Here is a 23836-nt window from a genome sequence, read left to right on the forward strand (position 1 = left end):
CAGTCTCCCGAGAGAAGAAAGATACTGCTCACACAGCACTTCTACTCACCAGTCCTTGCAGCAGCAATAGTGTTGGCTTTGAAGGAAGCCAACTGTCCTGCTCTCCCAGCCAGAGGTAAAGAATTGCATTGGTGGCCACTAGAGGGAGGATTAGGAATATAGTAAATTGTGGGCAAAAGGCACCCAAGATGAATCACATGGGACAACCTACAAATCCCCCACTGCTGCCAAAGAACAATTCTCAAGGTATTGCTATGGGCTGGGAAGTATAATCCGGTTGCTACCATCTGCTACAGAGGAGCTGCCATTATGTATCCTAAACTCTGGTGGCTGGAGGGTGGAAGGGCTGACTATGATCATGTGAAGCATACCTACAAATGCACAAAGACACATCCCTTTATTTACAACTGTCTTATTTGCCTTCTGGCTTTTATCTCCTTACTTAAAACTTCTGATGTCCTTTATCAAGAAAGCTCCTGTGAAAAGCAAACATACCAGCTTCAAGAAAGTCTCAGAAGACACATCAGCAGAGGGCCACACACTGTGACAAGATACACGGTGTTTAACAAAAATCTGAACATGTTAAATGTACTTGAAAACAATAAAAGATGTTGTGATAACACAAATGTTCTTCCAGTAATTTATGTTTTGAAGCATGTCTGAAAGAAATGTTTTCAATTAGTTGCCTAGATAATTACGCAGTAAAATGTATCTTGCAGTTCAGTTTACCCTGTAGCTTGGCTGCCTGGTGGCCTTACCTCCAGCACAAGTGGCAGAACATTCTGACCAAGGCAGATGATTCCATGCAAAGCCAACTTCATTGTCTCCACTGCCAGTGCGAGAGATGGGAACATTGAATTTATACCTTACACCCAAATTTTGTTCCTGTAGCAGAATCTGTAGTTGAAAACAACTGGTTATACCATTAAAACAGGCAAGCAAAGGGCAACCACAGTAACATTTAATCTAGGCATGTGTTACGTCCTGTGGAAGGGAAAAAAATTAGTAAAGGAATCTGTAATAGTTCTTTTAGGTATTCCCAAAAGAATCTGGGCTAATTTTTAAAACATAGTCAAAAGAAAAGTATTTTTGTCTAACATGAGCTTTGTCTTTTTCTCCCCTTAACACAACTTTATAACTTCTCTCTGTTATCTTTTTTTTTTTCCCCAAACAATTAATGACTTAATGGAAATTAACTTGGCAGCTGAATGCTTCTTTGAGGTCAAAGTTGGTTAAAGACATTACTGTACAAACATACAGCAGTCCTCACTGAAATACTGTGAGGAGCTACCCAGATAGCAGTTATGAAACTAGCCCTGCCCTCGTTTGTACTTCCAATGACTGTAATAATACAATAATTGTAACAGCAACACTGTTGCTGGGGTCATTGTTTTCCCCTAATGGAACAGCCAATAGCATTAGCTTGATGATATTCCTTTAAAAGAATATCAAAACTCTAGCTACGGGTGATACAGATGGAAGTGAAACAATCACCATGGGTTTTTGTCTACCCTCACTGTTGAACTGCACTTCCACATACCACCTATCCAACACTAGCCTTTGACAATATCACACTTTTTCTTTCTGTTCTTAATAATATCATGTTAATTGTGTAACTCATTCTGCATGGACTTTCTAGCTTATCCACACATACAGAAGAAATAACAAGATTCAGGGGTTTTAAAAATGCTGCCTAAAATGTGAATATCCAGGCAACAATCATTCTCTACTCCAAAATACTCATCTGGCTCAAGCAATGACCGAAGTGCAAACCTGGCAAATGACAGAACATACTGGGTAGATGTCATCTTGTTCTTGTACTCCTCCTCAACACAGAAGTGCAACAGTAGGCTCACTATTGCCCACTGCCAGAAACAGGGTATCAAGACCCCGGTCACATCTTCTGTTACATTCTCATATTTTGTACAATCTGTTCAGAGCAATGTATGGCACAGCAACATATTTCAACACAGGTCAAATCATGATACCCTTGCTGTGGTAAGAGTATACTTCACCCTCACACCAGGCTTAACACCACAAACATCTACCAAACTGTCAGGAACTGTCATGCTCTATCTCAACCCTCCCATGTATCAGCAGTATGCAGAGATACAATATATGCCCCATTTACTATTTCAGATACCATTAATCTGAACTACATTTAACAGATGGGGCATCTTCTGTGAAATTTCCTGAGGCTGCTCAGGCTTTATCCCTGTTTAGTCACAGTGTTTGCCAGTTAGTTTTGAAAAGTAAGCAAGCTGTGTTAAAACCCAAATGCAAAGTCCAGTTAGGCAACCTGCACAGTCTTTGAGAACACAACATATTTTTATTTCATTCATGGCCTTGTCTTTACTCAGAACACTAATATATATTTCAAATTTCATAAATATATTAATTATAACTTTACCATGACTATGAGATTTTCTGAAGTGGGGCCTAGTGCTTCCAAAGACTCTGGTTCATCTGTTGGCCTCTTGTAATGGAATGCTGTTCCAGCAACATCAAACTTTCTCGGCCAGTCAATAGTCCAGGCACCATTAATATAGTAGTCATCCTCTTCAGATTTTAAAGCTTAAAAAAAAATACAAGCCACCTAAAAATTGGAAGCAGCATTTATAATGGAGAAGCCATTGCAAATTAATCTACTAATCTGTCAGAAGTATGTGAACTTCAGCTCAGTATCACTGTTCTCTCAAGCAACATAAAGCTTTCTGTTTAGCCCAGGTCAAAATACCCCTCATGCAGTTTGACAACATTGCCTCTGCAATAACCTTCAATATGCAGGCATACTTTGCGGACTTCAACTTGTAGGCGCTATATGGAGCAAAACAGAGCAACTCATGCAACCTGCAGTGTACCTTCAGCTTTAAAACTGAGCCCACGTGCAATGTACGCTGTTCAAAGTAAGACACACATGGGTTTCAAATGTATGATCAATTATCAATCTAATCTCTTGATTAAAAAGTTGAGGCGCAGGATAGGTATGTGCAGAATAGAAAAAAAGAGGGAACGTTGAGTTTGATGTATGGTGTCAATCAGATCTTACTTTGTTGCCTTTGTTCACTGGTTTGGTTTATTTCTCTTCTTAAAGCATAAATCCAAGATATTTCTACAACAAACTCAAATACTAAATACTTAATATGATAAGGTATCTTATTATTCCTAACTTACAGCATGAAAGCATAAAAGTACTACTATACATAAAACATAAATTTCACAGCTAACCAACCAATTAGGCTGGATAAGCATATATTATTCAGAGATTTATAGCTGGTACCGTATCAATCATATCAGGTTAGGTTTCTAACTTTGAAACTGACTTTGTATCTTAAGGTGAATATCCTGTTAATTAGATATTGACTTCTTGAGTTATAACCTCTAATATTCTGTTAAGTAAATACTGACTTATTGAATTAAGGTGAAGATTACCAAGTTATTCAGTTATTCAAATTATATATTTACTTCAAATAAAACACATTCTTAAAGGCAAAATGATGTTTGGAAATACATGATCTAACAGCCAAGTCATTTTTTGTTGAGACAAATAACTTACTTTACTAGATAAGGAACAAACTCACATCACTGCCATAAGGAATAAAACAACTTAGGACCAGTTTTATTCTCAACTACCGCTCTGTGGATAGACGGTTTACCTTATACAGTTAGGGAAAATGTCTCTCAATAATGCTCAAATTTCCTAAACCAGATCAGAGACCATTCATACAAGCTGGTTAGAGAGGCAGTAATATTCCGTTGGTGACAGCCACCTTCAGCAGGGATTAGTAACCATTTCCATCAGCACCATAAGGCCTGAAAAGGAATGCTTTTCCATAGTACAAATCTTAGTCCACTGACCTGCCTGGATTTACTCTGGAAACACTCACGCCCTGTGAGTGAAGAAACTAGCTCTGACACATTCACTTATCAAAGTAATTTAGATTCCTTATTGTCTACATAGGTTTTGTAGTACAAGAAGGATATGGTAAAAAAAATGAGTGGCATTTTCTTGTCAGCATGTTTAGTATCTACTAAGAGAAAACAATGCAGTGAATTCTTTATTTGTATTATTTGAGACATATGAACTACAACAAATGAGACATAAATGAGAACAAAAGTTCTCATACATATTTATATAATTAATAACTCTGAAATTATATACCATCAATTGGACGTATGCTATATACTTAAACTAACATATATCTAGAAGTAATCCATTTCTTACCTGCCTGACTGCCAAAGAAAAATGCATTTGCATTCTCTGTGTAGATTTACCTAATGTCAGCTGTTACGCATAGTTGAAGGCCACACAGTTGTGAACAGTGTTCCAATAATATAATTACATGGAAATGATGACACATAATGCTATTGGCATATGAGACAGAAGGAACATGTTAATGTTCTAATCAAATAATTTGTGAGAATTTGTGAATGCAAGAAGCCCACAAAAAATCAGCACACAACATCCTGTTGCATAAGGGGAACAAAATGGAAGATGCCACCCTGGATCAAGCCATTCAAGAGAAGATAACAGCATTACAAAACACACCACTTTTTCAGAAGCTCTGAAAACAGACAATTTTGTTGTTGCTGTGTTATTTATTGGACAGAGCAGTTTAAAATACTGAACTATTCATGCAGCTGCAGAAACACGCTTTTACTGTCACAACACCCTGAGTGATATTGGGGCAGAAATGATCTACCAGACACAGGGGGAGGGAGGACAGGTGCTGATCAAGCTAACAACTGCCAAATGTCTCTGTGAAGCCTAAATTTGATGCCACAGCTTGCAAAAGAGCTGGATCTTAGTTTAAGGGAACGTGGGGTATTTGCTGCAAGTTAGTTTGAAGGCCTGCTAACTGAAATGAACAAAGAAGAAATTTTGAAGCCAGTGTGACAGTTACAGAGGGAGAGGGGTTTATTTTTAATCTTTTTTTGTATACTTCCAAATGGAGAAACTGATTTCTCAGGCTGTGGTCACATACTTGGCAGCAGTGTACAGAAACCAAAATACAGTAATAAGTGTAAACTGAATCAGTACTCTAATCTGTTTTGTGGCATGGTCACACAAACAGCTGTCCTGGAACAACAGAGGGAACACCACAAGGACAGGAAAGGACCTGTGAAGTTGACAGTGCCACTAAAGAAATGTCCATAAAACAATACCATTGAGGTATGCATTTTGACGTAATAAACTGAGTTTGAACTACCATTGCGCTTTTATAGCTCTTTAAAGGGAGTATACAAATCAGAATACTTCCTCTCCCCAGAAACTGGTCTTCCTAAATTTGCTGTCTAGTCCACACTCACAGAACAACATATCCCATCACAAAATGAAATGGTTCCTGCACCTCAGTGAGATTACCTTTCATTAGGATATGACAACACCTTTGAAAGTTGGACACACAAGAAACTATAGGAGAGGAACCCCTATTTGCATAGTCAGAGATTCTGAGGCATGAAGCCAGGCAGAGAGGAGGAAGCCCAATCAGGAAGCTTCTTGAAACTGTGACAAGCACATATAAAAAGTGCTTATGTACCACTTTGCATTTTCAGATCTGTGGCCAGATTAAATACCAAAGTAATTGTCTGTATTTTTTATTTAATGAAAAAAAAAAAATTTTTCATGCCATTTATACAGATGGTGCTAATCTAAATGCTTTTCCAGGTCGCTTTCCTCTGCTTATAAAGTTGAAGAAAAACAAACTTAACTGTAGTTGCTGTTATCTTCTTTCTTTCTGGTTTTCAGCTGCCCATGGAATAGCTCTTAGCAGAAAATGACCATGATAGGATGCATCCTATGCCTCTCCCCAACACCTCCATTTGAAATGTCAGTACAGGATATTTGAGCAACATTATCTGCAGTGTATTAAGAAATGGGAGAGGGGCCACGGGGAGTGTGATGCTGAAAGAGTAATAAGCACTCTGTTGTTGTGTAGTGGTGTTACTATGCCTGCAGAATGGAGGGAGACTGGTATCTGCTGAATTACAGACAGGTGGGGGCAGGCAGAAAGAAAAGCAGGCATTCAGCAATAAAAGGTTATCACTATAATTATCACACAATCATTATCACTATAATTGATTTAGGAATTAATGTACCCGGGAGGATAACTGACCTTCTAAGTCACACTTGCAGGTATCATAATCCTTCCAACTTGTTACTGTTATATATACAACAACTACGTGAGGTGCAGACTGACTAAAGTAGCCTCCTCAGCTGCCTTCATCCAAAAGAGGTAACAGCTGTTTTTCGGGTTTACCTGTTATCTTGCTGTACAACTAATCAGCTCCCTAATCTATTTTTGACTAAGGAATTGGTATTCTGGCACTACTGTGAACTGACTGTTATGAAATCTGGGTGCAGAGACTTTCAGAAATGCATGTTGTCTTGAGTTTGACAAAGCTAGATTTGTACGTATCTGTATCAAAAAACACAGAAAGAAAATTTAACATAATCTTTAGAAAAAGGGATAAATAATCTGGGAATTTGAATTTAATCTGTGCTTTACAATAGGCTTCCTGAATGGTCTGAGTTAAGCACCTAGTTTTTCTGTACCTCATTTTCCTTACCTATAAAAGAGCAATGGCATCTAGTCCCTACAACATAGCAACACAAAATCACTGCAGAAATAATACACTGAATTGCATTAGGATAAAGAGACAGTACTGTCAGCATTTAAGTGACTATGGTTGTTGATGAATAATCATTCCAAGAATAAAATCCCCCAAGATCAGAGACTTCCCAGATGGAAGACACTCCCTAAGAGTCGGTCAGCAGATTGAGTGCTCTTCAGCCACTTCAGTTTGTCAGAAACTATAACTACAGTGAAGTTGACCTGATTTTGCACTGAGCGGGCAAGGAGGAATCACGTGATGAACTTCATTAGCTCCATCCAAGAGAATATATCCAAACCAGCTGCTGCAAATGTCTGATCCCCACCTAATACTAACAGCTACTGCTTCTACACGTGTATGGTTTCACTAACAAGCAAATGTACCTTCAAACCACAACATACACTCTGGCTTCCTAACAGTCTGTTATTTAACCCATGCTCTTACCAATGTAGTTCTTTGACATTGCCACTTCTCTTATTTCAATGTGAACAGAACCTCTTGGAATTTGAATCACTTCCATATAGCCTAAAAGACAAAGTTAAATTTTATTTGCGATTCTTTACGTTGATCAGTATTAGTAATGAAACTTGTAATTAATAAACTATTTATTACTAAAACTAGTATGAGATAGGGGATTCAAATGTTCTTAAACATCTTCTTTCATCTGATATAAAGGAAAACTTCAGATTTTATACAGGAATTCCAAAGTGATAGCAAGAACTTAACATGTAGACAGGAATTCATTTTTTGAAGTGCTGATAAAGTCTTTGCAACAGTGTACCACAAGTAATCAAGATATAATATGACTTTAGGATCATAAGATAATTCAGGTTGGAGAGGACCTCAAACAGCCATTTAGTCCAACTTCCTGCCACAAGCAGGGGCAGCTAGGAGGAGATCAGACCAAGTTACTCAGTGCTTTATCCTACCAGGTCACAAAAAACTCTGAGGATGGAAACTGTACAACCTTTCTGGGCAATGTGACCCACTGCTGGACTACTGTCCTGGGGAAAAAAGTTCTCCATTTAGTCAGCACATCTTGTTTCAATTTACAGCCATTGTATCTCCTCCCAATACGTGCCCACCACTATAAGGAGCCTGTCTCTCTCTTCTCCACAACCTCCTCATAGATATTAGAAGGCTGATACTATGTCCCCACAAACCTCCTCTTCTCCAGGGTAATTAAGCCTGGATCTCTCAGCCTCTCCCCACAGTGCTTGCTGCTGGCCAAGCATCCAAGACTCCAATAATCTTAGACGTCTCCCACTGAACTGAACTCACTCCAGTGCATCAATCTTTTCCCTGTGTTCAGGAGCACAAAACTGCTAACACTAAGATTACAACACTAATATTGTCTATTTTGAGCTAAGCTTTAAGCTAATTGACCATATACATTTCCTGAGTTGTTATTAAGATGAACTTAAGATTCTATTCTACAATTTCATGTATGACTAAATATCAGATTCTGACATGCACATTCAAAACATACACAACATTACTCTTACTTTACCAATATGAATAAGTAATAATAAAAACCCCACTCTCTTCTTTTTAAGTGCATTAAAGACCACGGGAACTAAGTATTCAGTAAGGAAACATACTGTTGTATTTGACACAAATCCAAGCTAATAGAGAAAAAGGAAACAATGAGGCAAAATGAGTCAAAGTAAATGACCAGCAGCAATGCCACACTGGAAGTCAATGCAGCACTGTTATTTACTGAAGACTCATCTAAAGGCATTGTGCAATAGAATGGGCATACATGTGCATACCTCCTCTGGGCAATGAATCATTGAAGAAACCTTCAATAGCTTCACATGTACTCCCATCTCCTCCACAAACACGGCATCTATCTTCTTTAGCATCAGACCCCAGAATATTATCACAACCTACATGCTGGGAACAGATCAGAACAAATATTTTAACAGGATGACAGTCCTGCACCACAATATACAATTCTTTTGAAGTGCTTCTGTCAAGTTTGAGATGTTCAGTTGTTTTTCTCTCTCCTTTTTTGATAGCTGTTACACTAAGTGGATTATCACTTACTAAAGAAAAAAAAAAGAATAAAAGAATAATCCACATTTTGGGTTTTTTATGAAATCTTGATGAATAAGTACTTTGTATTTCTACTGTGATATTCAGGAACGGATCTCAGTAAATGTAATTTGACAGTTACCAATAAATTATTAGTGATGCTTTTATTTAATATAACAACAGTTGTGTCCCATCTATGTTGCTTTTTTAGATATTTGCTGCGTGTTCCTTCAACATTTATGCATCATAAACAGTAACATTGTTCCCAAAGGCATTTACAGTTTCACAGACCATATTTCCATATCTTCCAGGCAAAACTTGCAATTATTTTCTTAAGTTTGAATGTAAGGTGTAAATTACTTCACTGTAAGAATGAATGCAGAATGAAACTTAGTGAAACCCTGAATTACATGTTGTATTTAGACAGGATTCAAAAGCCTTTGGAAAAAAGATGTGTCTATACCTGATCATAAAAATTATGTTACATTTGTGTTTATCTATCTGAGGAATCTATGTACAGTGAACAGTGATTAACTCCCTATAACTTATTGATGCAACCCTATTACAAAGTTAATGAAAACAGAGACTGCTGGATCCTTATCCTTTGTTTTGTAAATGGGTGATGCACAGGTCATAAGTTAAAATACTTTAAATAATCGACAAAATAGTATTATTCTAACCATTTATGTTTGAAACATCTTAATCACCAATAAGACGGAGGGCAATCTCTGTTACATAGTTTATTCTCAATCTGAAATGCAATCTGACTATCAGTATTAAAGGGTTTCTCAAAGCTACTAAAATTTTCTTAGTGTAAAGCACACCAGAATTCCTTGTGCTTTTTTGTTGTTGCTGTTTGTTTACCAATACATGGCAAATGCTTCTGATCTCATCATGTTATTTAATAGACATATATATTCAGCCCTCAAATTCAGCAAAGTTAAGCATCAGGTTAAACTTTAGCTATGTCAGTGGTTTCAGTGAAATCACATAATTTTTAGAGTCACCAGTATAGTTAAGAGGTCTAGACTTAACTACATAATTAAACAGTTTGCTAAACTGAAGAAGCAGTTTAGCTTCTTTCAGAAGCAAGCACAGACCTCCAATTCTATTCATATTCATGTAATACAGTTCTATAGGAAACATACAAGATAATCAGACTTTTAGTAAATGGCAAATACTTGCATCACTGTACACTGTTTCCTAGAACTACAGAGAAACAGTGACAACTTTCTGTTTCAATTACATTAACAGCAGAAATTTTTGCAACAGGATGAACTCGTTAAGAGAGAAACAGATTAATATGTTCACATTTACTGTTTTTTTTTTGAGCCAGAGTGGTGTTCTAATTGGAATGATGGAACAGGCCTTGGAACAGTGCAAGGAATTTGTTCATCTCCTGTTGCCCTTTCCACCGATTCTTCAACAGAAACCATAAAGCAAGAAAAATGAAGACAAAGTGAAGGATTCTATGAATGTCTGTGAGAAGCTACTGAAACTCAAATTGCCTAATTTATGCAACACCTTTTTTATTTCTGTCTCAGTCTTACTCTTTCATTAACAATTTGACCTGTCAACACTCCAATTTCACATAAGCAGCCAGAAAGCACTGTAATTAAATGTAGCAGATAACAGACAACAACAAAGTAATCCATAAGTACTATATAAAACATGTGTAACCTTGCATTCTCCATTGATACAGATATCCAGTGAATCAGCATTGCACTGAGTCCCATCTATTACTGCAGGAGCACGTTCAGTGTAAAAATTATAACCTTCAGCCAAGCAGTTTAATGCACATGGTTTAACCCCACCTGGACAATAAAAATGAATGAAAAAAAAACAAAAACAAAAACACACAACTAACAGAAATCTTGAAAAGAAAACAATTGCTTAAAAATATATATGCATAAACAGATCTGAAATTTATAATCTCATCTCATACCTGACACATAAAATGTATACACTTTCTTTAACCTCCCTTTACTGATTTCTCTACTTTATACTTCTTCCTTGGAAAAGAAAAATATTATTTTGCAAAGTAAGATATGGCAAAGTTAGCTCCCTCTTTAAAGATTCCATTATGTTAATACATTCCTCATAATTACAACAATAACAATGTAAAACAAAAAGGATACCACTTTGCCACTAAAAAAACCCAAGAATAACAAAAGAATTTAGTGCTATAAATATATAAGGGTATATTTCAAAACCAAGATCAGACTATTTCATTTAGGAATTTAGTCCTATTGAATTACTAGATCTCAGACCACAAGATCGCAATGATCCGTTTTAGGCTTTAAATCTAAAAGAGTAAGAACGAAACCATTCAAGTCAATAAAATACAAAAACAGAAGGGGGAACTTACTCACTGAGGGTTTAGAGAAGGAAGACACAACATAATAGAAGGGCAGCCTACAAACTTTGAACAACAGAAACATAACTAAACAATTAAACTGTCTCAAAACCAAAAAGATATTACAACTCTTTTTCCTGCTGCAAAATACTCTTTTATTGCACAGTGCAATTATTTATAATTCAATTACGGAAGAAGTCTTCAGAGACTTACAAATGCTTTTAGTTCTTCTCCTTTTCCTAATATTCTGACCTCAAGAAAGGAAAACCTATTCTGAGATTTTTTTTTTATGCTGTGCTCATCACTTTAGCATGAAAGGCATTTGCAGATCACCTACAGAATCTCTAATTTTATTGCAACTGCAGGTAGAAAAGGGCTCCATATTTTTAAAGTGGAGTCCCTGCAATGATGCTTACTCCACTCCACAGTAAAACAAAAATCTACTCAAACAGAGATGGCTCTTTTGCAACGTTTTCAGCAACTGATCAAAATACAAGCTTAGCAAACTTAGCTCATTATATTTTAATCAAATATTCTATTTACAAACATTACTGTCTATATAACGTTTGCATGATTTCGTAGACTTCACATATGATAACATTTTTGCAAAGCTAACCATTACCTCCAGTGTAGGGCTTCCAGTTATAATACTTTCCCCGGAAAGGCATGTTGTCAAAATCTGCACATTGCTTTTCTCGAAAATCACGGGCCCCTGAAGGGCATGGCTAAAATAACAAATACAAAAAAGTTCAATTTCTTTCAAATATTAACATAAAAGGAAATGCTTATATGCTTATATTATAAACATAGTCATGATGCAAGAGACTAGGAGGTGGTTCTCTGCTTTATCTTGTGGCTCTGATTCTGAAACTTGAGTTATTGCTTTACAGCTGACGTGCCCATTTTGCAGTCTTAGGCTGGCATGAAGTAACTGTAGTAATTTAAACAAAGGTAAGTGTTAGATAAGAGTTTACATTAAACTGGACCATCAGAATCACAAACTTCATCATCAATCCATCAGACACCTCCTTATAAACACAAATTAAAAACAGCTGAAAAAAAACTAACAGAAAATCATTCTGGTCTAAGCTGTATGCTCTGTTATTCTGTACTAAGCAGTTCTATTCCGAGATGTTATTAGGGCATCAACAGAAAAATTAAAACATTTTCTCAAGAGCTGTATCACCTCTGTTTACTTGTACCCTTAACAAAAGCATTGTGTTATGGCTGAGAATAGGTGTCATGTTTGGCTCTGATCTTTAACAGTCTCTAAGCATGAAGAAATAAAATTGTGAAAATCACCTCAAAATTAGAGAAGCAGAATTCTTTGCTATTTTTCACATCTTTCATCAGAAGGTTCAAAGTAATAATGACAACTGATCTTGAATGCACTCAGAATTCAGACAGCACGCTAAAATTTGTTATAGATGTTTAAGTACCTTCTGAAATTGCAAGCTTCATCAAAGTATTTGAAATACAGATTAAAATAATTTTTAGACTGAAAAAGAAAAGAATATTTGACAGAAATCAGAGCTATTAATAAATATTATGATTTTATGAGCAACAGAAGTCTCACTTTATTGCAGTTTTACTTGTCTCCCTATGTATCTAAGTCAGTTAGCACTGTTCAGGAATCTGAAATGCACTCACATGAAAGGGTCTCTATAAACATGGATGATAAAAACTTACTGCATACTGCAAATATTAACAATAATTATGACTCAGTACACATTAATCAACCTCTTATAGCAGCTAGCCCATGGCAATATGATTCAGCAAATGTAAAATTTTTCTCCCATTTTGAAGCTGTTGTGATAGAAATTAAAAGTGTACATTAGAGAGTATTTAAGTTTTAAATTTTCTCTATAAATCACTCTATTATCTCCTTGTAATTAAAAATAAATTTTTGAATAATATACATTTACTGCTAAAAAAAAAGTAGTGTAACTAGTTTGACTCAGTAATCCTTCAGATGATAACAGGGAGAATTAAAAAACCCTATGAAATAAAACAAGAAGAATTTCTAAAATATTTTCTCATAGTAACACAAAATTATATTTGCTTCTTTGCATCATATCCTCTGTTCAGTAGAGAGGTTAGTCTTGATTCATCTCTAAGCTTGAGTTCAAATCTCTCTGATACTGGTCACTACACCCTACTCTAATCTCACTTACTTAGGTCCTAATTCACATGGCTGGTATTTTACCTGTGCTAAGTTCCCCTTACAAGTTAATGAAATCATCCCTAGTTAATGAAATCTTTTTTCTAAACACTTATATTAGGACAAAACAATGAAATACAAAAATCAGTGAAGAAGGATGAAGACTCTTGGTATTTATACCCTTAAAAAAAAGCCCTCACAATCTGATCTTTGAGCTGTAGCCTTTCTCCTCTTATTTGACAGTGATCTTGGATGTATTTTGAGGCAAAAATATGACTCCATAAAGTGTATGGGTACTGGGGAAAAGTACCCTCAACAGCAAGAGTAAAACTCAACAAGTTTGCTCATAACACAAAACAGGTAGGAGTGGTTGATACGGCAGAGGATTGTGCTGCCATCCAGAGGGACCCTGACAGCCTGGAAAAGTGGGTCCCCAGGAACCTCATGAAGCTCAACAATGAGAAGTGGAAAGTCCTGGATCTGGGGAGGAATAACTTCATGCCCCAGCGCATGCTGGGGGACAGCCACCTGGAAAGGAACTTTGCACAAAAGACTCTGGGGGCCCTGGTGGGCAAGTTCAACATCAGCCAGCAGTGTGCTCTTGTGGCAAAGAAGGCTAATGGTATCCTGGGTTGCAATGGAAGCATCAACTGCAACTGCAGAGAAGTGATCCTTCACCTCTACTCAGCACTGGCAAGGTCACACCTACAGTACTGTGTTCAGATCTGGGCTCCTCAGTACACGACAGACATGGCCATACTGGAAAGAGTCCAACAAAGGGCCAAGAAAGGCCTGAAGTATCTCTCGTATGAGGAAAGGCTGAGAGAGCTGGGACTGTTCAACCTGGAGAAAAGAAGGTGTGTGGGGGACCTCATCAATATGTAGAAACCTTTGAAGGGAGGGTGTAAAGAGGACAGAGCCAGGCTCTTTCCAGCAGTGCCCACTGAGGGGACCAAAAGCAATGGGCACAAATGGAAACACAGGTTCCTCCTGAACATCACAAAACGTTATTTTGAGTGTGACTTGCACAGGCTGCCCAAAGAGGTGGTGGAGTCTCCCTCCCTGAAGATATTCAAAAGCCATCTGGAGATCGTCCTGAGCAACCTGTTTGACATTTAAGCAAGAGGGGCTGCATAAGATAATGTCCAGAGGCACTCTTGTAAGAAAAGTGAACTCTTTCTTTTACCCTATTAAATAATTACTCAGGTTTTTACCACAATTTAAACTGCTAAAACCAGTTTGTATCCTCTCTTCCTCCTGAACACAGTTCTGGCAGTCTGACAAAAAAAACCCAGCTACACACAAGTGTGCATAGCCTGCAGACTCACTGCTGACAGGACAGCAGACAAGGCTGGGGATAGCTGGGAGCAGGTATGTTTCTGCTGGTTTCCTCTACTGAAAGTTCTCTTAAGTTAATTTCACAAACCAACATACTAGTGATAGCAAAGTTTTTACATAACCCATTGTCTTTGACTCTAAAACCACAAATACATCAATCCATAGGCAGATCTGGTTTGCATCGAAATAGATTTCCATTTTAGTGGCTAAACTCTCACAGTGAATTCACACTAGTGACAAGTGCTAGTCCTCATCTCAGGATCTTGCTCTTCATCCAAATCATTAGTTTGAATCCAGCTTTCAGGTGGATTCAGTTATTTTCAGGCAGTCCTTCTGAAGACTGCAGTTGGCAAGTGACAGTCTGAAGCCTGCAACACTCTGTAATCTGAAGCATAAAATGCAACTTGTAAATTTGTTGTTGTTGCATATTTTTATCTTTTTTCATATCTCACCAATGCTGGAAAGGAAGTAAAGCTACAGGCTATAACCCCAAGAAATACATTCAAAATCATGTTTGACAAACCTGACCGCTTTCTATGACAAAGTAATCTGCTCAGTTGATGCAGGGCAGGCAGTGGACATTGTCTACCTGGACTTCTCCAAGGCTTTCACTACAGTTTCCCACAGCGTCCTCCTAGAGAACCTTGTGCGTTAGGGTCTATGTAAGCGGTCTGTGCAGTGGGTGAGGAAGTGGCTGACAGGCCACACCCAGAGGGTGGTGGTAAACAGCTCCTTTTCAAACTGGCAACCTGCCACAAGTGAGGTCCCCCAGGGATTGACACTGAGCCCAGTGTTGTTTAATATCTTCGTAAGTGATCTAGACAATGGGATCAAGTGCACCCTGATGAAGTTTGCCGATGACTCCAAACTGAGTTGGGGAATGGACACTTCAGAAGGAAGAGACTCTGCAGGAAAACCTGTATAGGCTGGAAGAGTGGGCTTACAAGAATCTTAAAATGTTCAACAAAGAAAAATGTAAGGTCTTGGAAAAACATAATCCAAGAGTGCAGCTCAGGATGGGACCTACCTGGCTGGAGAGCAGCTCTGTGGAAAGGGACCTACTCTGCTCAGTGCTTGTCAGGCCACACCTGGAATACTGTGTACACTTTTGTCCTCACTATACAAAAAAAGATGTCGACAGGCTGGAGAGGGTCCAGAGAAGGGACCCAGAAGTGATCAAAGGACTGGGAAGCATGCCATCATCAAACATCTCAAAGAAATCTGTTTACCTTGGAGCCTGAAGTCAGGCAGACTTTTCAGTAATTGAACTCATTTTGTTTCCTATTAACAAAGCGCTATACTAAACCTCAGAGCAGATGAGAAATACAATCGGAAGGGTGACAGCTGAAACTCAAGGACAAAGATGTAGCTCCTCACACTAAAGTATTTTAGAAAAAATACATGTAAAAATATTAAAACTATGAAAATAATGAAAAATATTTGTGAATGTATGCCTAATGGAAGGACTCAATAAAAAAACATTTGCCTACATTCTGTTAGAAGACTAAGAACAAAAATCTTTTAAAGGTATATATATGCATGCATACTTTTATACACATAAATCATTTACAGAACTTGTAAGCTAAACAAGTTTCTTACCACACATAAAAAAATAGGAGGCTTTTACAGTTCTAGAGGTATATCAGTTTAAGCTTCACACCCTACTTAAATGAGACAATGAGTTACTTAATGGAGTAATTACGTGCCTTGCAATTCTATTAGCATTTTGTATTTTGAATAAAAATACCTTGGTTGATTAGAGACTGTGTGATTGGTGGTCACAAATAAGTTACTGACAAGAGTATTCTTTCTACCACCCTTTTACTCCCAGAACTCATTAGCTAATATTTTTTTCTGCTGACCTCAACGTTCCCCTTAGCAGCTGCCTTTTGAATTAAGAAGTCATATATGACTTTGGAAGTGTTTGATAAGAAATAATCCTAGCAGGAGTGTGTGTGCTGTCTCCAAATAATTAAATTGGTGAAAAGAAAGGGCAAGAGAAATAATTCATCTCTGAAAGAAAAATGAAGTCAAAATGAGGGGTTGTTTTTGTTTATGAATAGTATGAGCTTTAGAGAGTGCTATGTTTAAAATTACATATGGCCAATGAATGTTGACACTTCAAAATAAACTTCAACAGAAACGATGTACAAACAACACATTTTTCCTAAAAACAGTGACAGATTTGCATGCTCTTAATGCTTACATTAATCAAACATACCATTCCATTAAAAATGTCAAGCACTAAGGACTGCCATAAATCTTGAAACAAAATCTACTAGTCTCAGCAATTCTTGGTTATGTAGAGCCCTAAATATTACTATAAAAGAAACAGACTACAATCATCAAAACCATTAAGGCAGTAAATTTAAACTTCTCTAAGTACAAATACGTGTATGCACCAGAAAGTTATACCCAAGAAATATGCTAAAAAAATGATTCACAGTCACACTGTAAGAATGGCATGTCCAAATTGCCTGGCTTGAGGTCTGCAGTTGTTCAAGATTTGTTTTTAAGACCTAGACAATGAAATGCAAGGTTTCTTTCCCAGTATCTTTAAAAAATATTGACTGAAATCTGAGTATAGGTAGGAAACAAACATGTTAGAATAGAGGACTATAATTTTAAAAGATTTTCATAAATTGGAGCAGTGGTTTGAAAAAAAGCAATGGATGCAAATTACTACATTTCAGTAGGCACAATCAACTGTGAAAGCAGAAGCTGAGGAATGACCTGCTAAACAGGATCTCTTAAGAAAGTGATTTGGGCATTACAAATCAACACAGACCACTGTCACTCCTGTAAAAAAATTGAACATAATAGTGAAATGAATGAATGGGATTCTATCACTAAGATGACAGACTATGTTCACAGTTACACTTACCTCTGACAGGGCTCAGCTAGAATCCTGTGCAGAGGGTTTGGGCAACACACTTCAAGAAGATGTGTGCTACTGGGATGCTGAAAGCTATTAACACAGAGACTGTCTACTGTAAAAAAAGTCTAAGAAGCAGCATGATAGTAGTCCACAAACACAGGAAAGGCTCCCCGAGAAGGAATATTGTCAGCTCTCTTCTTACTGAGGAATGAGTAAGGGTCTCAAAGAATGGGAAAACATATGCTATATTTTATGAAAACTGTCCTGACTGTAAGGATGATGAATAATTCAAGTGACATCTCCCAGACTGCAAGTGTTTCAAAACAGGTCAGCTGCCTAGCCATCAGTTAAGAACAGTTGAATGACAGCTGATTTTGCCTTTGAGACAGGCCTGAATGGCCTCCTCAGATATCTTCTAGATGTTTCCTCTGTGACCCTGTAACCTTCCCCTCAGTAATAAACAAATAAAGAATAAGGGAAGCAAAACCAATTAAGAAAAAACTGTCTGAAAAGTGTCTGGCAATATAAAATATGTTAAAATATGATAAGAACAAAACAAATCCCAGCAACATTTCAACGGTATCACTAGGAACTATGGTATGGCTGTTAATAATAAAAAAAGCATAAAAAAATTGTAGCTTATTTGTGAGGGAGCAGGATTATGTATTTTGTAACCTTTCTTATTTATATGAGTTACTTTGGCAGATGCTAAATAATATTTATTTGAGATAAACATTTTAAATAAGAATGCCTGGACAATTATCTCATAAGAGGCCTCAAAGAGTTAAAGGAAGAGGGCCAGTGTGCCAGTATGAATTTTTTAACAAATCTTAGACTGTGCATACAAACTGAAACAGCACTTACATAAAAAAAGTTATTATTTGAAAAGGACAAATAGAATATCCAGTTTACAGTTTGCACAATATGAATCACAAATAATAAACAGAAAAGTTGGCAGAAACTTGACTGATACAGGTTCAAAAGAAAGCTAAATAATAATAACAGAAATCAATATTTTGTATAAGAGTAGGTTTTAGCAACTAAAATTTTTTACAGTTCCTGGTTAAATTAAAGGATAATTAAAAGACTTCAATAAGGCACTTAACTTTGCAGTATACAACATCCTGACTGGGAAAAAAAAAAAAAAAAAAAAAAAAAACAGAAACCAACCTGTACTAGTTCAGTAAAACATGCATTAATTTTATTCAATATTGACTGAGAGGTTTCAGCAGATATCAGTAAGGAATCACCACTTAGTTGCTGAATTCACAGGAGAATTCCCTATCAACTATAAGAATAAGAAATACACTCAGTGTTACCCAACATTTTCCATTTGTAAATTGGAATGATGAAAAAGTTTCTGACTTAATAAGTCATTCATTTACAGAAAGACAAACCAAGTGAAAATAAAAGAAGAAGGTAAATTCATTACAGCTGATCATCCAGCAAGCTGGATCCATTTCAATTAAAACTGGAAAAAAACCAGCTAAGCTCAAAGATATGGCAAAAAAATAAGATGGTCACCATTCCAGAACTGTACGTTGTAACTTGGAAGGTTGTATGACTGGAAAAGTTACAGCGCCTGCTGGACAAGCAGTTCAGATTTAGTTTTCCTTACAACGCTGTGGTCAAAAGCCCTAACACACTTCCTGGCTGTGTGAACCCAGTAGCTGTGATTAGCAGTAGGAAAGTAATTTTTAATTTGGAAATTTATAATACTGCCTAATAATGAGAATAACCCCCCCACAGAAATTTGCAGAACTAGTATGTATAGTAGTGAGTAGCAACCATAAACCCAAGGTTTTTTCAAGGAATTAACATATTAACTATTGTATTTTTTTCCTGAAATATACTAAAATATATACAGGTGAAACACTATCTTTTGGTGCAGACTTAGCTGTTGTCATGACCTTCCTTGATTTAAGAAGAAAATTAAGACTAATGTGAAACTAAAATCATATGAAAGCCTGTTCATGTTTGTAGTCCTACTGACTTGGAATCTTAATAGTGAAATCCTTTATTGGTGTACATCTTCTTCTGGTTCAATTTTTAACTTACTCAAATTTGTAATTTAGGTTCACAATTTGGTTTTATACATTTAATCTCTGTAGGAAGACTGTGTAACACATCAGCACTAGAAGCTATAAGGTTATACAAAGAATGAGTGTTTAAAAGTGGGTTGATGAAGGATACTTCCATTTGTGGCACTTAATGTGGTACAGATATGATGTGGAGCTCCAGAAAATTTTAGACTACCCTCTTCTGGAAATGCATAAAGTATATTCATGGAAAGTCATGCCTTGGCTGCCAAAAGTTTCTCATTTTTCTCTAAATGGACCACTGCTGAAAGAAAAGACACTGGCCTAGACCTTTGCTCTGACGTGTAACACTCCTTGTTCACCTTGAATATGGATGCTCAAGTTGAACTCCCATCAGGCCTTAATGCAAAGACACCAACTGGGCATCACATTGAGATAGGGATCCTAACGTTTAGCAGAACACATAAGGTGCCTGTGGTATAGAAGTTCCCTATGGGACCACTGTTTCCCAGTAAAATGCAGAATTCATAGCTTTTCTGAACTAGGAAAAAATCCATGCACGGCTGCTGAATTGTAAACCAGACAAGCTGATTATAGTCTTACACTGGAATAAAATTTACTTACAACAGTATTACAGGAGCGATACCGCTTCCTTTCTCCAAGACAGTATTTGCCTCCACCTGAAGGCCTGGAAAAACATGTTTTATGGATTAGTATATGCATTAGTACAAACACAAGTTCACGAGATATATAAATGAGTTATTAGTACAAGAGATTACAAGTCTAGGAGATACGTATTAAAAAAATAAAAAATAAACATACATGGAAGTTTTAAAGTGAGATTTTAAAATATTTTATTTAAAAGGAACTGTAGCTTTGACTTGAATTGCAGCAGATAGTAAGCAACTGTGCACCTGAAAATCATCACTCACATAGTACTCATCTAGTTTGCACAGATGCCAAGAGAATTGTATTTTGAACATAGCAAAAAGTTGTTGGTTTTCAATTATTCGCTTGCTTTGTAAAGCTAGACTGAGACATGTGTAAACAATTTATGTGAAACTTCCTCTTTTTTAATCATCTCACATTACACTTGAAAACTATGGGCCTGATAAATACTGGAGCCAGTAAAGACTTAATTTTCTAGTTCACGAATCTGACTCTGATTTGAATTAAGCAATATTAAATCTGAGGAAACTCCAAAATAAGCAGGTTAATATTAGTCTGAGTAAGACATTAGCTCTTAAATTCCCAAACTGCTTAAGCACCTTATCTATCTTCTACAGAGGTCAAATAAAGAATTAACATTGACTTAAATGGAAGATTAATCAGCCCTCAGCTCTTCGGCTCCTAACTTGAAAGCAGAAAGGAAAAACACCTGGTGTTTGTTTTATATTAGAGAAATAAGAAAATTTACAATTAACTAAAAAGCAAATCAGTACTATTTTTCACATTACAGATATTTAAGGCAACACTATCCTTGAACCAAAAGAAACTTTTTTTCTAACGCAGACACAATGCCCCAAAACGCATTTGCTTGCTGTAATGTTAAAGATTTAAAATTTAATCACCTTTCAACATACCAACCTATATACTTGGTAAGATGAGTAGTTTAAAAATTTTAGGAAATATCCCATGCTCCAAACATGTTTTTATTTTTATATACTGCTGAAAAAATACTGTAAAAAAACAAACATTATTTTTATATACTGCTGTGAAAAAAAAAATTACTAATTTATTATTCTCTCAGTAGCACAGTATCACATGTTATAGATGCATATGGATAATTTTTGCTTTTGGATCCACTCAGTAAGTAGTGCCATATGCCAGATTTGATAGTTATTGCTAATGATAGGAGGTGAATGAACCACCTTAAGCAGCAGTATCATGACATTACGGTGTCTGTCTTGTAAAGTGGAGGCAAAAGTTGATTTAGAGCCTGGCTTGCAAAACATGAGTACAAGCAACAAAGAACCTAAGTGTACAGACAGTCGAGAAGGTAAGCAAGGAGTGGCAAAAGCCACAGAATAGATTCTCATGAAAGAAGCACAAAGGTTTAATGTTTTCAAGAAACAGTGGACTTAAAAACCAATAATGGTGATGGAAATATCATTATGGGACATGACAAGAACAAGTGTGATAAAACACAGGTGATAAAACTATCCTTCTGCAAAGACCTATAGCTGTGACAAGGTAACAAGAACACAGCAAAAAGCAACAGAAAAAAGCAGAGATTCATTCAGCAAAGAACAGCAATGGAAATACGTAAGCATTCATCATCTGAGAAGCACAGTGACAGAGAGGAGCACTTACCTGACAGACCTTCTTTAGAACAGTGCTCAGGACATTGGAAAGCTGACAGATGACAGGATCAGTACAGACACACACAACACAACAAGGTAAAGTGGAGAAACTGGCCCCTCTTGAGATGAGAGTAGATGGACCAATAAGAAATAGTGGCAAGGAGAGAAGTTGCTGAGTTGTTTAAGAGTTAGTGGGAAGTCACAACTAAGTGTTGGACATGACAACATGTATTGTATGCAACATAATATTAACAAGTATGGTTTATATGTAAGCAGTCGTATGCAAAAGCTTGGAAATAACCACGTAGTTTTTTTAATAAGTAACCGGCAATAGTTATTTTATATCTTAGACAAGCATTTGCAGTAATATGTCTTAAAAAAGAAATCTAAGGCATAATTTAAATATATTTTGCATGAACAGCAAGTTGCAGAAAGAAATCCACTCTGGTTACTGCTAGAAATAAATCCAGCTATCTTTACAGTATATAAGCTACATTAAAAATTTTAAAAGTATGTCTAGGGAACTTCTCCTGTTTAAGTGTTTCTGTCTGCTACTTCGAAGACAAATGTTGGCAAACTAGCAAAACATTTTTACAGATAACATGTGGAACCACAGTTCTGAAAAATTTCCAAATGTGTCTTTTTGTTGGCTCTGGCTTACTTTAGCTACTTACGCTGGACTGTCACAGTGTCTTATGGATGAGGAGACTCCTCCCCCGCAGGTCCTGCTGCACTCTCCCCATATTGACCACGGACCCCAACCCCCATCTATGCTCTGGGGCCAAGTGCCAAAAGGTACGCACTCTCCCTGATAACACCACTGAAAGATTTCACAGAAAAACACAAAATTAGTTTCCAGCCTGACAGACTTATCCAGACAGAAAAATATAAGTGTCAGGCAATGACCAATTATAGGCATTAGCATTCTCTGTATAGATAACAAGACTAATATTTTATTTTTTCTAGCCATGTTTAGACATTGGTGAGGGTGTGTGTGATTTGTTAATTGTCTTCACGAAGTCTTGAATTATAGGTCCCTAGCACACACCAGAAGTTAAAGCAAGCTTAAGAGGAAAGATTTTCTTTTTTCCTTCATATATCCTCCTTAATGTTTCACACTAAAGGAACTGCAAGTTGCTTACATTCTTATAAACACTAAGATTAATTTATACAATAAGTAAGTTTAGCAAAATACCCTCCAGTTAGGATTCATGTAGGGGCTTCATTACACAAAATGAAAATCCCCCCACCAATAGTATTTTTAAGACAGTATTCCCTTACATTTTAAAAAAGAAAGTCTGGATGAGGTTACAATGGAAGAAGAATTTGTTGCAGTACTTCATTTATACTAATACTACAGACATAATAAAAGTAGTGCCAAAGCATTAGACATGGTACAGAAAGTCATATAATAGTGACTGGCCACTTCTTCAGGGACAGAATGAACATGCATACTTCACTCATGCAAACAGTGAAAACTTTGTAATACTGTTACTTATGTCGGACAAATAAAATGACACACAACTCACATACAGTGTTAAAACTAGTTTATCATTTCCTTGGCTATAAATCTTTTAAAACATTCAGAAATAATCCTGGAACCCATAGTCTGATCCACATTTGTCTGGTGGATCGAACTTTGGTGTCTACTGCACCACTGCGAATCTGGAGTAGCTCAGCTGGATAACCTCATCCCATTATTATGGGCTGAGGCGACAGAGCATGGCCTCAGGTCTACTGTGCCCCGACTCTGTACATTTCAATTCCAAAAGGTAGGCATCTACTCTTTAACCCCTGAATTCACCTAACAGACACAGTACTGAACCTTTCCCAAAAGAAACTCAGGTAACTGTGTCTAAAATTGCCATATGAATTTGACAAAAAGCATTGAGACACACACAGAAGACATGGAAACGAAGAAATGAAAACAAAGGCATATCCCTGTCCACCCAGCAGTACTACTGGAAGACTCAATGTTGACTTTATACTAACAGGTACAGCAAAGACAATTTTCTCTTCTCCTCAGTCCAAAGGCTCACCTAAAACCCCCATCCCGGCAAGGTCAGGCATACATAAGCAAATAAATACAGCCATTAACCTTCAGATATA

At 36.8% G+C, this 23836-nt stretch overlaps 1 protein-coding gene across 1 annotated transcript in view; it reads right to left on the reverse strand.

Annotated features, from left to right (window-relative positions):
• ADAMTS6 (ADAM metallopeptidase with thrombospondin type 1 motif, 6) overlaps positions 1 to 22547 on the reverse strand; it is a gene marked incomplete at its 5' end in the record, with an annotated part of 48850 nt that extends 26303 nt beyond the window's left edge. The window contains 8 exons of the mRNA XM_008938403.1: positions 759 to 897; positions 2411 to 2574; positions 7060 to 7140; positions 8388 to 8511; positions 10333 to 10466; positions 11631 to 11733; positions 20049 to 20112; positions 22402 to 22547. Of these exons, the coding sequence (XP_008936651.1) occupies positions 759 to 897; positions 2411 to 2574; positions 7060 to 7140; positions 8388 to 8511; positions 10333 to 10466; positions 11631 to 11733; positions 20049 to 20112; positions 22402 to 22547 (955 nt within the window). The remainder of the gene's footprint in view (positions 1 to 758; positions 898 to 2410; positions 2575 to 7059; positions 7141 to 8387; positions 8512 to 10332; positions 10467 to 11630; positions 11734 to 20048; positions 20113 to 22401) is intronic.
• Between the last annotated feature and the right edge of the window lie 1289 nt (positions 22548 to 23836).

The sequence above is a fragment of the Merops nubicus genome, unplaced genomic scaffold (assembly GCF_000691845.1).
Source record: "Merops nubicus isolate BGI_N331 unplaced genomic scaffold, ASM69184v1 scaffold18024, whole genome shotgun sequence".
Taxonomy (NCBI): Eukaryota; Metazoa; Chordata; class Aves; order Coraciiformes; family Meropidae; genus Merops; species Merops nubicus.